The sequence below is a fragment of the Protopterus annectens genome, chromosome 16.part0, assembly GCF_019279795.1.
Source record: "Protopterus annectens isolate FY-2018-M chromosome 16.part0, PAN1.0, whole genome shotgun sequence".
Classification (NCBI taxonomy): Eukaryota; Metazoa; Chordata; order Ceratodontiformes; family Protopteridae; genus Protopterus; species Protopterus annectens.
Window position 1 is genome coordinate 641,683,288 of NC_056750.1, and position 16,400 is coordinate 641,699,687.

At 40.2% G+C, this 16,400-nt stretch overlaps 1 protein-coding gene across 3 annotated transcripts in view; it reads right to left on the bottom strand.

The window, feature by feature from the left end:
* LOC122790867 (receptor-interacting serine/threonine-protein kinase 3-like) overlaps window positions 1-16,400 on the bottom strand; it is a 652,441-nt gene that overhangs the window by 7,797 nt on the left and 628,244 nt on the right. For all 3 annotated transcript variants that reach the window (XM_044058527.1, XM_044058528.1, XM_044058529.1), the window contains one exon: window positions 9,472-9,496. In XM_044058527.1, the coding sequence (XP_043914462.1) occupies window positions 9,472-9,496 (25 nt within the window). The remainder of the gene's footprint in view (window positions 1-9,471; window positions 9,497-16,400) is intronic.

Here is a 16,400-nt window from a genome sequence, read left to right on the forward strand (position 1 = left end):
TTATCCCCAGGGTGAATTTTCTGTTTCCCATCCACTCATCAAGATTTCTCTTGAAGAGGGTCCGCGAGGTGCTCTGCTTGACATGTATGAGAACTCTGTTCCATAGCATGGGCAGTCTCTGGGTTATGAACCTGTCCCTCCAGCATGTTCTGTTAATTGTGGTAATGAGGTTGAGGTCTCTGGAGCGTGTGATGTGGAGGGATTGGGATTTCTTTAGATGTAGCATTTCTAACAGAGCTGGGTCAGAAATGGCTTTGTAAGTCAAGCAGAGATCGCCTCTAAGTCGGCGATATGAGACAGAGAATAGTTGGAGTTTTTTTAAGTCTGTCCATATAGGACAAGTTTTAAGGCCTAGGATCTTCTTTGTGAGGTACTTTTGCGGCCTCTCCAGTTGTTGCAGGTGTCTAGTGAGGTACATGCCAAATGGGGCATTGTACTCTATGATTGGCCTAATGAGGGAGGAGTAGAGGGAGACAATGAGCTCTTTCTTCCTGGATGCAAAACCCTTAGTAATGAGATGTGCCACATAGAAGGACTTTCTGACCACAATGGCAATGTGGTGATCAAAAGAGAGGTTGGTGTCAACCTTTGTTCCCAGATCTCTTATAACGTCTTCTGTGTTCAGTGGACTATCATCAATGTGGTAATTCATGGGAACCGGGTTTTTCCCAAAGGGGATGATGACACATTTTTTGGCATTGAGCTGAAGGCCATGGTTCTGACACGAGCCGTTGGTCACAGTGAGGCCATTCTGTAGGATGTCAACATTACTTGGGGAGTTAATAATAGCTCCCAACTTGCAATCGTCTGCGAACCTTGTCAGCCAGAGTCCCTTCGTGTTGGCCTTGAATTCAGAGAAGTAAATACCAGGACCCAGGACCAAACCCTGCAGTACTCCACTCGTGACTAATCGGCACTCTGACTTGGAGTCAGCTACTTTCACACTGTGGGTTCTGTCTGTGAGCCAGTTTGCAACCCACCTAGTGATATAGGGGTTGATGCCATGCTTAGTGAGTTTTTCTATGACTCCTGAGTGGGGAATGGTATCAAAAGCCTTGGCCAGTTCAAGGTTGGCTGTATGAACCACCTTGCCTTCATCCACAGCTCTGGTGACTGACTCAAAGAAGATGACCAAGTTGAGCAGGCACAATCTACCCTTCACAAAACCAAACTGTGTGGGATCCAGAGTTTGGAGATTCCCTATATCCTTGTTTATTAGGTCCATGATGATACGTTCCATAGCTTTGCATATCAGACTTGTCAGTCTAATAGGGCGATAGTTCCTAGGGTCTGTAGTCGTTCCTCCTTTGTGGAGAGGGATAATTGTAGCAGTGCGCCATTCAGCAGGGACAAAGCCTGAGGTGAGGCTGTGACTGAACAGAGAACATGGGTGAGGTGCCAATTCACTCTGTAGTTCATGCAGAACACAACCAGGGATAGTCAGGTCCCATAGAAGCTGCATTCTTGGCCTTGGACAGTGCTGTTTTAACCTATGCAGCAATAATACTGGGTGCCTGGCAATCTACTGGTATTGCAATTGGTCATTTGGGGGGGGGGGGTAAAGTTGGCACTGAATCTGTCGGCCAGTATACTGGCAATATCTGTTGGCTCGATATAGGAGGTACCATTGTGCAGTAGCTCAGAGAAAATCTGGGTATTGCCGTGGAGATTCTTTACATAACTATAGAAGGACTTGTGGTTGTCTTCACTATCTGCTGCAATTCTGTTTTCATACTTAGCTTTAGAGGATTTGATGAGGGATCTCAACTTTTTGTTGAGACAGACAAGGGAGTTTTTCCAATCTTGGGACTTCACCTTATTCTGCATCAGTTTCCTCCTTCTGTTGTAGAGTTTGTTTATGGCAGGGGACCACCAGATTGGCTTTGTTTTTTTTGGAGGAGAATGTCTTGGTTCTATTGGGTATAGCGAGATCCATGCATTTGTGTACGTGTTCGTACAATACACTGGTGTATGATTCTGCAGTCACGCAACTATTCTCCATTTGCATGGGTGCCGTGAAGTTAGCCACCTCTGTTTTTAGGATCCCAAAGTTAGCTTTGGAGAAGTTTTTCATGGTGGTTACCTTTACTGGGGTGGAGTGGGGGTGGGAGGGATGTGGATTTCCAAGGTGATTAGTTTGTGGTCAGATCTAACCAGGGAGGAGCTGACTATTGGTGTAGAGCAATAGTTGCCCATGTTAGTAATGACCAGGACAAGGATGTTGCTACCGCTAGTGGGGGTAAGAACGAGCTGGTCCAGGGCATTGGAATTAATGAACTCCAGGAAACGTTGGGCAAGTGTATTGGTACATGAGTAATTTACCCAGTTAATGGAGGGGTAGTTGAAGTCGCCTAGTAAGAGAGTGTTAGGTTGGACCTTAATATTCTCCTGGGTGCTTAGGAACATGGAGTGCAATTCTTGGGACATGGATGGGGACCTACAGCAGGCTACGACCTGAATCGCTGTCTTACCCAATGTTAGCTGCACCTGAAGTATCTCTGATGCGTTATGTTGGGCTACCAGTCTGAAGGTGTGCGCATCCTTTATGAATATGGAGACACCACCGCCTTTGGAGCTTCAGTCTAACTTCTTGGGCCGAAAGATGTGGAATGATTTATAGCCTGGTAGTACATGAGTGCTTTCTGCTGTCTTGAACCAGGTCTCTGTTACAGCACAAATGTCGATGTTCTCCATTTTAAGGAGTGCCTCGAGCGAGTGCATTTTGAGATTTTGACTTCTAGCGTTGAGCAACATGACCCTCAGATTGCATTTGTTTGTAGCTGTTACGGTGATAATTTGGTCTTTGGAACACCACCTAAAAAGGCACTATAGGGGTGGCAAGAGTATTGGTCAGTATCCAGAAGACCAGGTGTGACAGATGCAGGCCACCTCTGGCAAAGCATCGAGGTCCGTCAATCATGTTATCCCAGGCAGACAGATACTGGATCTCCTTAGAATGACACCAGAAATTTAGCCAATTGTTGAAATAAATCACTTTCTGCTTGTACTGTGGTATCATTCTGGGTGATGGTAGGATGCTGCTCAGGGTTAGGGTCATACCCGCCTGGGCTACATAATCCGAGAGCTCCTCCATGTCTCTCTTCATGTAGTCCAGGGAGGTATGTCTTAGGTTATTCACACCCACATGTTCAATGACACAGTCATATTTGTACCTGTTGTTGAGTGACCTGAGTGCATGCATTATTTGTCAGATCCTGGCAGCTGACTGTTACTTTCTCCTTATTCAACCTAGTGAGTGGGACATCAGTGTGCCTCACTATCGAGTACCTATGACTAGTGTGTTGGGCATGCCGTTTTGCCTTAGGGGCTTTGGTTGAGTGGCACACTGTTTAGGAGATTTATGTGTCTCGTGATTAGTGTTATGTTGTGGTGGTTGAATGCATTTCTGCCTTGGAGGGCTCTGTTGCTTGGGTAGAATTTTTGAGAGCCTCCGCGAAGGTGGGTGTATGGTTTGTGTTTTTATGTGAAGGCAGTGCTGGAGTGTGTTCCAGAGGGCTGTGTGTTCCATGTGGTGTGATGCAAGTGTTGACCTTCTCCTCTTGACCAGCTATTCTGGTGTTGGCTGGAGAGTGTGTGGCTTCCAATTTGGATATATAAGTGCATCTCTCGTAAGTTTGAGTGTTGGAAGGTAAGAGGAGAGGGCTGTCACACTTACAAGCATCACTCGGCTTATATTATCCCTTTAATGTTTTGAATGCCACCCTCATAAACTGTATCACATCAGTACAGACATACTTACCTAATTTCTAACCTCACAACACCACAGCTGAGATCAGTACCCACTACTAACCCCACCACACCAATTCTATCATGTCTATCCAATTTCTAAACCACCCCATCTGAGCCACAACCCTTCCCATACACTCAGACAGCTTCCTATTGCAATTCTTAGACCTCCCTGATTGCAAGTCCTGGAATGACAAAAAGCAACAGAGAAACTAAAGGAGAACCCCTTCCAAAATCAAAATACCTTGAAGAAGAGAAAATACTGAGAGACACTGCTGTGTTTTCACACATTCACTCCTGCTATTCCAGGAGTTACACTAACGAGTTTCAGAATTTGAAAATGTTACCTTCTCAGATACTTCTGCTACACAAACCTTCACACATTCTCATAAGAATTCGACTCTATATACTTTCTCCTTCCAAAGCGTCCATCAGACTCCTGGCAATTATGATACACAAAACACAGAACCTGACAAAATGTTAAAAGGGAGGAAAAGCTATTATTTAACATAGATTCCTGGTAGTATATAAGCTGGGGTTGTATGGACTACAAAGAGATGTACTTAATGGAGAAATGATTTGAGATGGAAACAATGTTGCTCCTTTTTTTTCAGTTTATCACAGTATTTTATTTTATTTTTTGTTAACTGCATTACACCAATTCATTTTAAAATTATACGACTTGACATTATGCTATACTTAAGTAAGTGTTCAGTAATGCAAGGTGAAGGGCTATGTTAACATCCTAACTGGTAAAAGTGTGGCTTGGTGTTCAGCAATTTGAATATTAACATAAAACCTGGAAAACATTACTGTTGTAATTAAAATGGGCTTGAATTTTATTTCATCTTTACAATCCTATTATTAAAAGCAAACAGTAATGCAAAATAGTAATGCCATCAGGTGTATATAAGTAACACAAATTGTTTAGATGGCAGATGTGTAAAGTTAAAGTGCCCCTGCTTCATGTCAGTATGTTAGGAAATTATGGCAATGAAATCAGCACTGTTAGAGATTTAACTTCAGTTTTAGCTAATATGACATCTAGTTGTTAGAATGTTTCATTTGATGTATAACGTTTAAGTTATAAATTACTTTCATTGTCTGGTAATACCTATACAGCATTGTGTTTACAATTATAATTACAGTCTGCTGATTTTCATATTAAATATGTTTTGTGTCTGCTTATGTGTGCATACATAACGTAGAAAGCTGTGCATACATATGACAAAAGGAGAAATACATTTGCATTTTCTGTGCTTGACAAGATCTCAGTAAACCTAGCTTGTCTGCGCTTTTCGTACTTTAACATTCTACTTTTCCACCACACCTAACATTCACCCTCACCTCCACCCCTTCCCACCTGGATCATGCCCTCCTGAATACCTCTGTGCGTTTTCTCTCCATCACCCTTTCTGGTAGTCCATTAAATGGTCCATAACTCTCTCTGTGAAGAAGTACATTTCTATATCCAAGGAATAAGCAGTAGCTACAGTTTGCTGCCTGCACCCCCATCCTCCTCTCTCTGACCTTGTTCAGGATAACCGCTTCATACAAATCCTTTATATGATCTTATGCACCCAAACTGTGTTCCCCTTTTCTCTTCAGATCTCTTGTCTCTTCTCGCATTCTTTTCCCAACATCCCATGCTCCTTTCGACTGACTTTCCTCTGAACTATTTCTGGTGGTATAATATCCCTTTCCTTATATGACCTCAGAAATGCATGCAGTACTCAAGATGTAAGCTGTGGAAGCATTATCTAATACCTGTTTGTTTCTGGATTCTGTCCACTACTAATACATCCAACACTCTTGCTTCTATCAGTGATCGCCTACTTGGGCGACGCAGTGGTGCAGCGGTCAACATTGTCGCCTCACAGCAAGAGGTTCTCCAGTTTGATTCTCAGCTGAGGTGCCTTCTGTGCGGAGTCTGCATGCCCACCCTGCATTCGCATGGCTTTCCTACAGGTACTTTGGTTTCCTCCCACATTCCAAAGACGTGTCTGGAGCGTTTCTCCCCAGGCCTCCGCTGAAAATAAGCAGTGTTCTAGTCGGACTTTCCCGGTCAACAAATGTTAAATAAATAAATTTGCTCCTGGTGGTCCAGTCGAGGTGTGATCACCCCCCTCCTCAGTTCCTTTTCTTCTCTGTTGTCATCAGTTCCACTATCCCCAGCTGATACTTTTTCACATGAGGGGTTATTATGGCCATCTGCACTGAACTTGAACTGCCAGCTTTCCACTCTAAAGGGCAGCCTTTCAAAATTTTCTTACATGGTTCCCACACTCTTGCATCTTTCTTTGTCCCAACAGTGAAGAGGGCAATCCTGTTCAGTCTTCCTTTAAATTTGATTGAAAGAAACACAGTTAAGAATGCAGACCCACAACTGACCATAACACTATTCCAGTAGTCACTTTCTTTATTCTTGAACTGTCCCTCTCATAGCAATTCTCTCTATCCTCTCATTAAGCCATGCACCAATCCAGCTCCTCAGTCTTGGTTGTAACCTTATCCCACTAGTTTTCTTATCAGCCACCTATATGAGACTGAATCAGAGGCCTTGGTTAAGTCTAGACATGCCTTCCAGAACTCAATTGCCAAGTTCACCTGTAATTCATAATGGAACACGATCAAGATGAACTACTAGCAGCTCCTGGTCACAAAGCCATGTTAGCTGTTGTCTTGGAGATTGCAGTCCTCCAGTAAATCAACCAACTTTTATCTCGGTATTCTTTCCATGATTTTCCCTATCACTTGTTGTTAATCTAACAGGGCTGAAGTTCTCTGGATCTTTACATGACTTCCCCTATTGTGCCTTGTTCAGCATAATGACCTGAGGACCGACTCCTGAGGACCCTAAAAGGTTACCTGCCTGGTCTTTCTGTGCTAGCATCCTTAAGAACCAACAGTTCCCTCTCTATCTCTTTCCCTTCCATCCCGGTGTTTTCCTAGTGCTTTCCCCGCTCTGTCCTGCCTCATTTCCATCATTAAGCCCTCCCATTATTTTCCTTTTTGAAGGATGAGGCAAAGTATTCTTTTAGTACTTTTGCTTTCTCCAAAACTTATGTGGCAACTTTCCCATCTTTTCTCTTCTTAACTAGATTTGTCCCTCTCTTTCACTTCTTTTCAATATGCCTAAAAAAGTCCTTGTTTTCCTTTTTGATCCATTTTGCCAACTCTCTTTCAACGTGCATTTATGCTGCCCTCACGACCAAAGCTGCTCTATTGCAAGCCCCCATATAATGTGCCTCCTGCACCTTCCCATCACTCCATTCTCCCTCTAGTATGCACTGCCTTCCATCCAAAGTGCAAGCTTCACAAGCTTGCCTTCTCTTTTGCCTTTTCTTTAAACCCTTGCCCACAGCCTTGAGTAGTCAATCCCCGATGCATTCTCCTAGCTTGCCTAATCCCTCAGTGTAGTTATGGCACTATTAATCAGCACTACTGGTGATTTATTTTGAACACATTATTACACCAAATTCAAGTCTGCCATAAATGTACCGATTTTCATACATTTCAGAAATGCATTTAGGCAGCATATACCTGCTTTTACCTAAGTAATTATGCTTCCTAGTTTTTCTCGCAGGCTATGAGATCAAATACAGAGTCACTTTTCTGGAGCTATTTTAGGTCCCTCACAGCTGGCCATCAGCTTCTCCCAATTACGCAGCCTACCAAACACTTCTGATCATATTCATGTTCAACAAGGATATTTAGGGGTCTTGCAGCAGTGTCATACTGTTGCTGAGTTAGTGTTTTTCCTTTTTGTCCCTTCCATGCACATGCCCAGTAGCACTCTGAAGGTGGGGCAAGCAATGGGCATCGGTGCTGAACTACCCCTCACTTCTGCAAAGGGCTGACACCAGCAGTATGCCCCTTCTATCCTCAGGCAGCACTATGAGGTAATTTCCCTTGTCCTTATCACAGAAATTAAAATATGTGTGCATGCATGCGCGCTTCCATCCTCCCTCCAAGACAGACATGCCAGCATTCTTACTATTCTCAGTGATCCCTGGGCTATAGTGACAGCTTTATCTGACTGGTGCAGGCTCTCTTGGTCCTTTTTGCTGTTAGTTTTGATTTGTCAGTCTGTTTTGTTTAGTTTCAAGGTATAAAATACTTGTTATGTAATGGGTGCCTTTAAATGTACAAATCCAACATTCTGTTTGTTTCTGCTATTGGAATGAATTTCTGCTATACTCTCTGGACCTGTTAACAATAACAGCCATTCTATAGACAGAGACCACCTTATCATACTGCCAAGACAGACTGACGATACTTATTTGATAATCAGGGGAGTCTAAATGGACTATTTTCAACAACCAGCTAAAAATGGATATATTTTCGCAATTCATCACAGCATGCTTCTTAGCTGTTCCCGGTTTTGTTCTGACCCTCAAAAGTGTCTGATTTTCTTGTTAAAAACAAGATTACAGTCAGCCAATAAAGCCAGCATTATAGCTTCATACTATGTACTGTTAAGAAAATGCATGTTTCAGGATAGCCTCTTGTACTATTTACTTTTTTATGAAACTTAGGGTTATATTTAAATAAAATCCTTGATTTTAGGTCTTTCTCCCTCCATCATTGTTGGCTTTGTTTAGAATTCTTGAACAAAGAAGTTGTGAGGATTGCTTCAGGGTAGACAGTGGGTTATTCACATTCTGTTTGCTCTTAGTGGTGACTATGGGGGGAGAGGAGTTGTTTGGTCATGAGGCTATAGAGTGAGAAACCAAGCTACAGCCCTTCCACAGGATGACTATATGAATTATAATGACCACAAACTAGTGCATTATACAAAAAAATAAATGTTTACCCTCTTTAAATAAGACCACGGTATTCCATGTACCTGGTATTTTTAGACATTGTGCTGATATGATTCAGCAGGATGGTCTTAAAGGTATACTCCACAAATCAACAAATGTGGCAGCGTATGCACAGCAGATTCTGCAGATCTAACTGCAGCCTCAATAGCTTCATCTCTAATCAGTGAGAAAAAGATGGTGGCCATTAGTTTATAAATGATTTTTCGCTAATTAATCCGTTCTACACCGTGGTTTACAAACTTGTTGATGGTATACAACAGATTATGCATGCTGCTTGCAAGTGTAATGCACTTCAACAGGAGTTAACATTTTCCTTACTGTGTAATTAAAACTATGAACAACAATCAAAGTTTCTATTTTATTTTGATATGTATAATGTGATCAAGAATGAAACAGCATTTTGTTCAAGTCTTTTTGATTTAATCCAGTGCAGTGCTATCTTCTGGACCCTGCCCAAGGCTTTGTTTATAGCATTAGGGTAACAACCAGGTTTGTGATGGATGACTTGAGTTTTGCTATATAAGGATTCCAGTGATACAGTTTTTATAATTATGTTAACGATCAAATTAACAGAAGGCTCAAAAAGTGCTGGCGGCTAATGGAACTGTTGTGTTTTTGACACCTCATATTTTAAGTATGATAATAGTTATAATTAAAAAAGATGGAAAGAATTGCCTTTCAGCATGTCAATGTGGATTTTTACAGAATGTCATACAATGGACAAATAATTTATCTTCCCCTTTTGGTTTCATGCAGGAATGTGCAACAAGGATGTTCAGGAAAACTGTAACTTGTAAAATTAATAACTTTTTCCTTAAATGAGGAAAGCAGCACTAAATTAAACAAAGCATTTGGTTCATAAACATGAAAACATATAAAGTAAGTGAGTAAAACACACCTTGTTGAACAATGGTTGAATGTCTCTGCAGAAAAAAAAAAGAAAATGTCAGATTTAACAATAACAGAGTAGTTTTCTTTGTCCTGTAACCAGTTAACTACAAATGGCATAGGAATGCCAGTCAGTACTCTTGACATTAAGGCATTCTACTCACTTATGTTTTATAGGTCAGCAATCAAAATTAGCATGGTGTAAAAGCATACATAACAAAACGTAACACATTCATGGTGTGTTTGACAATACAAAATAAATGACAAAGTAGGTGGATTTCCTCATGAGCATATTTAAACTGCTGAAGAAACCTGGAAAAAATAAGAGAAGCTAACTTTTTTGCTAGAAATTTTAGCAAGGTCACAGCAGTATGAACACCTACAGTAAAGCTACAAATTCAATTAGACAGACTTCTAGATCATCAAAACTCATAACAGCAATTAATACCATAACTGGGAAAAGCAGAGCGATTATGAGTTTGTCTACATAAAATGTCATCAAAAGTTACTTAAAATTAGTCACTCCATTCATCAGACTACGTGATCTGCCAGAGAATGAAAGAAACAGACAACAGAAAAGTCATACTGTAGAAAGGAAGGCCTGCATCATAACAGAATCATAGTAAAGAACACTAGGATTAAGCAACCTAAAAGGAGAGAGATCTAGACCTGAAAAGAAATGGTTGACTACTAAACAAAGTCATAAATATGTATGTGTATATCTTTAATTGGTGCAATTGTCCTTTTTACATCAGGTTGACTGTTAATGGGTGGTTTGCCGCTGAGAAATGATATCAAGGATTGCCATGGTCTTACAATTTTCAGGCACTGTACTTGGTACATTTAGTGTGGCTTAACCTTAATTATCACTTGTTACTTTTCAAACTGAAAAACTCAAAAATCATTCAGTTGCAGTCCATCCAGTCATTACATAACTGTTGTATCTAGTAGTGGCACAAATACTGCAGCTCCCTAACAAAGGCCGTAAATATAATTTGAGTAGCTTTGCTGTACATACATGTGGCGACATTACACAGATAAGTATAGGGTTTAGGAAGCATATAAAGAAATATAAAGAAACAGTACAAGCAAGGAGAAGTTCAACAACGCTGAGTTCATTATTCAGGATAAGCATCACTTGAAAACCCACCCTGAAACCATATGAAAAAGTCTATTAAACTGTTTCTTTCAAAAAGGAGTATGGATTCCTATACAAGGTAACAGAACAACTTGCCAATGAGGAACACATGCAAAATGTGGTCCATGCATGACTCATGAACCTTTACTTCATGGATTTTCTTCTTGATTTGTCTTTCAATAATGGCCATGTTGTGCTTGTGCTTTGGACCGCTCATGAACCCCAAATGCATTTTTAACAGGAAAATGAATTCATAGAAATAGCTTCAGTAACATACAGAGAGAGAAAGCCCTGAGTATGGCATGAGCTCCTCAAGTTAGATTAGTGGCTGATGCACTTGACAGAACTGTAGGATGACAGTGGATTTGCTCAACAGATAGGTGAGGGGTAGAATGGACCAGCATCATATGGACCTAGTGTGAAAATGCCTGGGTGTTCTCCACCCTCGCACTTATATTTACTCAGTTTACAGCTCAGCCTATACCAACATTGTATTATATCAACATCAGAAGCCTCATTAACCGAGCAACTAACCTTTATGCATAGTTAAATATCCCTGCTCATAACATCCTAGCCATCTCTGAATGTTGGTTGAAGCCAGAAATTCAAAAAGAAAAAAAAAAATCACCCACCAGATTACAACATATATAGACTTGACAGAAGAAAAAAAAAAAATATATATATATATATATATATATATATATATATATATTCAAATACTTCTCTACCCATTGTTAGTAATGCCAAGATACTCCTCCCTCCTCAGAGTAAATGCCAAGAAAAAGCTGTGTCACAGTTCTGTATAGTCCATCTGGTGATAACACAAATACATTAGAAAATTTTCTCTCCTGGACTACATAAAATATTCACCATGAAACAACAATCCTGGGTGACTTAAACATAGACTGGATCTCCCTCACCTTTAATTCTCTCTCTCACTGTCACTAAACTTTTGAGGTTACTTGCAACTCATTCATACCTCAACCAGATTCAACAAGTCACATAAGGGAAATAAATCACTAGACTGGTTTCTAACAAATAAGCCTGATAAAATTTAATCCTCAGGCACCTGTTGAGATGCATTTAGTGATCTTCTACCAGTCTTTGCCCTCACAAAACTCCTTAACTCAAGAAATATTATTTTAAAGAAGTACGAAATCTAACATTTTAATACAGAAACTTTAACCATTCTTGCTTCTACAGCTTCTATAAACTGCAGTACTCTCAAAACCATTCCCCTAGATGCAGTCCAGCTAATTAATACTACATTCCTTAATATTTAAACAATTTGGCACCCATATGTAGAAAGATGGTCGAGCAAAACACTGCCCCGGCTATCTGCAATAACCAAAAAATTGAATGCCGGATAGGGATAAGGTATGGAAACCATGGCAAGCTAACAAGACACACGAAAAATCTCCAAAACTGCAGACACATTTGCAGTTAAACCAAAATAAAAGTTAAAAATTATAAAATAAACCACTATTTTAACTTACATAACTATCACCAGAAAAATCCTGTTACATTCTGTAGCTCCATCAAAAAGCCTTTATCTCTAGTAGAACACAGAAGCCCAATCCATACCCAGTCAATATTGTTTCATTATTTAACTTACACTTCATTCACACCATAAATTCACTACTTAACACAGACACTAACCATCCATCCCAGCTTAGCTTCCAGGTCACTGACAATCATAACACATTCTTCAACTTAACTATCCCAAACTCTATCGGTAAAAAGCACCTCCTAAAATGAAATCCCACCACCCTAGATACAGATAACCTACCCAAGGAATTCTGTGGATGCCACCGCCTACGCATTCATTCAAAAGTCTCATGTCTCCTCTCTGTGGAAGACATTCATCCTACACCTGGACAAAGGGGTGTGGGGTGGGACAACTCCCTACTGAAATGTTGGCAGTCTAAATGCAGTGTCGACAAGCCAAAAAAAGACCGAAAACACAGCAGAAGAGTGAATCTTAAAAATCACCCTTCTTTAAACTTCTTTTTGCAGCCCCGCAATCCCTGAACTTATATATCCCAACTCCGAGATCGTCATACTTCGGAGAAAAGGGAATAATTTGAGAAACGGCATCTCAGCCTTAGTATATGTAAGCTTGTTCTTTTGGCTATTCAGTCTCCATATTTTTGGGCCTCAATATAGCAGGTCCTGACATTTCAAATGGTTACCGGGGTAAACTCAGCTAATATTTCCAACTATAGACCCACAGCCATACTTTCCCACCATCAAAAGTCTGCATCTATTCGTGACTCTTCAGTCATATTCTTACCAATAATCTCCTTTCCTCCTGTCAGCATGGCTTTAGATCATATTACAGTGCCACTACTAAACTAACAGACTTCTCTAGCAGCATTAATCATAGCCCCAGTATAAGTACTACTGTGTCTGCTCTTTTCTTGGCCCTATCTAAGGCCTTTGTCATTATCTCTCATAATAAACTGCTCTATCAGCTTGCCTCCCTTGATGTGTCTTAGCCCAGTCTTTTCTAGTTCCACTGCTACCTTTCCGACAGATCCCACTGGAAATCTAGCATGTCAGCCTTTTTACCCATCTCTGCCAGTGCTCCCTAAGGCTTCCTACTGGGATCAATCCTGTTTAATATATTTATCAATAATTTACACACTGCTACAAAACATGTCAAACTAGTCCAGCACACTGATGATGCAGCCCCTATCTGCTCTGTCCAAAAGCCGGCCATTCTTTTCCAACAGTTCACACAAGATTAATTCTCCTCCATAAAACTAGCAAAGTCAGACCTAATACCAAACCGCAAAAAAGACAAAACCTCCTTTTCACTTTTAAGTCTCATACCAGATGAAAAGCTAACTTTCAAATCACCTATGCAAATAATACAAACATAGGGGTAGTCTACAGTACTAAATTACTAGGAGTTACAGCATATGTCCCCATGACATTCAACCTCTATATCCAATAAGCAATCAAACAACATATTGGAAGGTAGGTCTGTTATAGAGGCAAACAATATCTGAGTGAAAGCAACCAGATAACATCAGCATCCACCTCCCTGGATGCCTCTTCTATTTTCACCAACCTCCATTTCACCCTGACAACTAAATTAGAGCACTGCTATATAATAAAATACAAAAACTCGCTTCCAACAAGCCATACACCACACATCACTGTACTGACTGTCGTTCATCTTGTATAGCTGAATAAGATGAAGAGGCCTGGGTGTTCATTTTATGTACTTTATTACATACAAACACATTAGGATGGATAGCAGGAACATAAAACATAAACTAACTAACTGACTGATTAGTAAATACGTGCATGCTTACATCTCTGCAGCTGACTACAAAATGGCACTCTAGCTTGCGTGTGCTCAGTATTTATATACATGTGCATGCTGACTGGAAAGCTTCTTAAAGGTACATACGCACTCTGATCTACATCCTCTCTCTTTACTGAGCTGTCTTGCAGTGATAATGACATTTGAATAGGCATGCAAATTATTTAGACTATAATGAATTAAACAATATTCATGTCCAGGTTGCCGTGTATCTGGAACAAGGTTTGGAAATGCAATTTGATCTTGTAATGTAGCAGTTAGGACTGGGTTTAGCAACAAAGACAGTCATTATTGAATGTTCTGTTTTAGGACTCTCAGGGATATTCTCAGGAGCAGGGATATTTACTGGAATATCTTTTGGAACAGGAACATTGGATACGTCACTCGGAGAACTAGAGTCTTTATCACAGGTAAGATGCTGCAATACAAGTTCGGACACCGGTACTAAATGTTTCTGATTCCTCCTAAATTCTATTCCTTGTGATTCCATGATGTATGATCTCGGCTCTTGACAAACTTTTCACAAATCCAATCCAATGAAAACGTTTTGCTGTCCGCATCCTCACTATCTCCCCTTCCAGTAATGGATTGAGCAGTTTGCTGGTCTTATCATAATAGGACTTCTGGGACAAACACTTTTTCAGGAATTGTGCTTTCACTGCTTTGTTGTTTTTAACATATGGAACCAAAAAATTGCTACTGATTGGTAGCGTGGTTCTGGTTTGTCTTGACATAAATGTCTGAGCAGGTGAACCAAGATGATTATCACGAGGAATGTTTCTGAGATTTAGGAGATTTAGAAAAACACTGGTATTGTCTTATTTCAACTTCTCTAACAACTGCTTTGCACTTTGAACAGCCAAACCATTTGATTGTTTTTTGATTTTGATGTTTCAGCAAATCTCTTGAACTGCTGACTTGTAAACTGTGCACCACTGTCAGAAATAACTTTGTGTGCATTGCCATGGACGTAAAATGCCGCTTCAATTTCGTAATGGCAGTACTGGATGTTAGATTAGGAAGAAGGTCAATATCGAACCAATCTGAATAAGAGTCTACTAATACCAAATAATGTTGACCATTCCATTCGAAAATGTCTGTAGCTACTGTCGACCAAGGTAGTTCAGGAATCTGGTTTAGCTGAAGTGGTTCCTTCTGTTGATACAGCTTAGAACTGTTACAAGCAGAACAAAATAAAGTACTTTTTCAATATCTTGACATAGAAGGTCAAAATACTAATCCTCTCGCCCTTCTTTTGGTGGAATCAGTTCCTGAGTGGCTACGATGCAAGATCTTAATATACTCTCGTTGCAAGGATTTTGGAACAATTACTTTTGGACCTTTCATGATGATACCATTGTCAGACAAAATCTCATCTCTGTAAGGAAAATACTGCTGCACTTCTAGTGGTAAACAAGATTGACAGCCACCTTCATCTGATAAATTGGTTGAGCTTCTGGAGAACTGGATATGAAGCTGTGTGACTTCTAAGTTCATGAAGACATGTGGAAGAAGTATTTCTTACTTCCATGACTTCAAAATCAGGTTTCTCATTTTCATGCTGTTCAGTGATTTTTCTACACAATCTGGATAAAGTTTCAGCAAGACAGAGAAGTTTACCTTTTGTGGAATCAAGACAAAGTATACTTTTGCAATTTCAACATTATGTGTTGCAATCTCGCAGGAGCTGTGTGCATTGACTTTCTCAAAACAGTGACTAAAGGTTGGTGATCAGTCTCAATTTGAATAGGTCAGGCATAACTGTAATCATAAAACTTGGAACATGCAAACACAATTGCCAAGAGTTCTTTCTCTATCTGAGACTACTGCATCTCAGTTTGGGTTAGAGTTCTGGACGCATAGGCTACTGGTCTAACCCCTTGAAGAATGACTGCACTAAGACCAAACTCTGAAGCATCACAAGAAAGAGTTACTGGTTTGTGAACATCATAATATCTTAAAGTAGGTGGACCAGCAATCCTCTGCTTCAGGATATCACATGCTCTTTGGTGTTGTTCTGTCTAGGACCAAGATACATCTTTGAGTGTCAGCTCTCCAAGCAGTGCTAAAGGTTGGCTCAAGTCTGGAAAGAACTTGCCTAGATGGATAACCATGCCAAGAAAATGCTGTAGGACTTGAACATTTTCTGGAGTTGACATCTCAAAAATTGCAGAAAAATTGCAGGTTGACTGTTAATGGGTGGTTTGTGTCTGAGAAATGAACAACATTGCCATGGTCTTAATTCTCAGGCACTGTAATTGGTACATTTCTGAGGATTAAACTTAAGACTGACTCACAAATCATTCAGTTGCAGAACTTTACATAACTGTTCTATCATGTTTCACCATTGCCTCCTACAAGAATATCATCTACCATACATCATAACACATGATAAGTATAGCTAGAAACACTTGTTCCATTGCAAGGAGAAGATTTCACTGGCATTATTCATGCCAAATGGCATTCT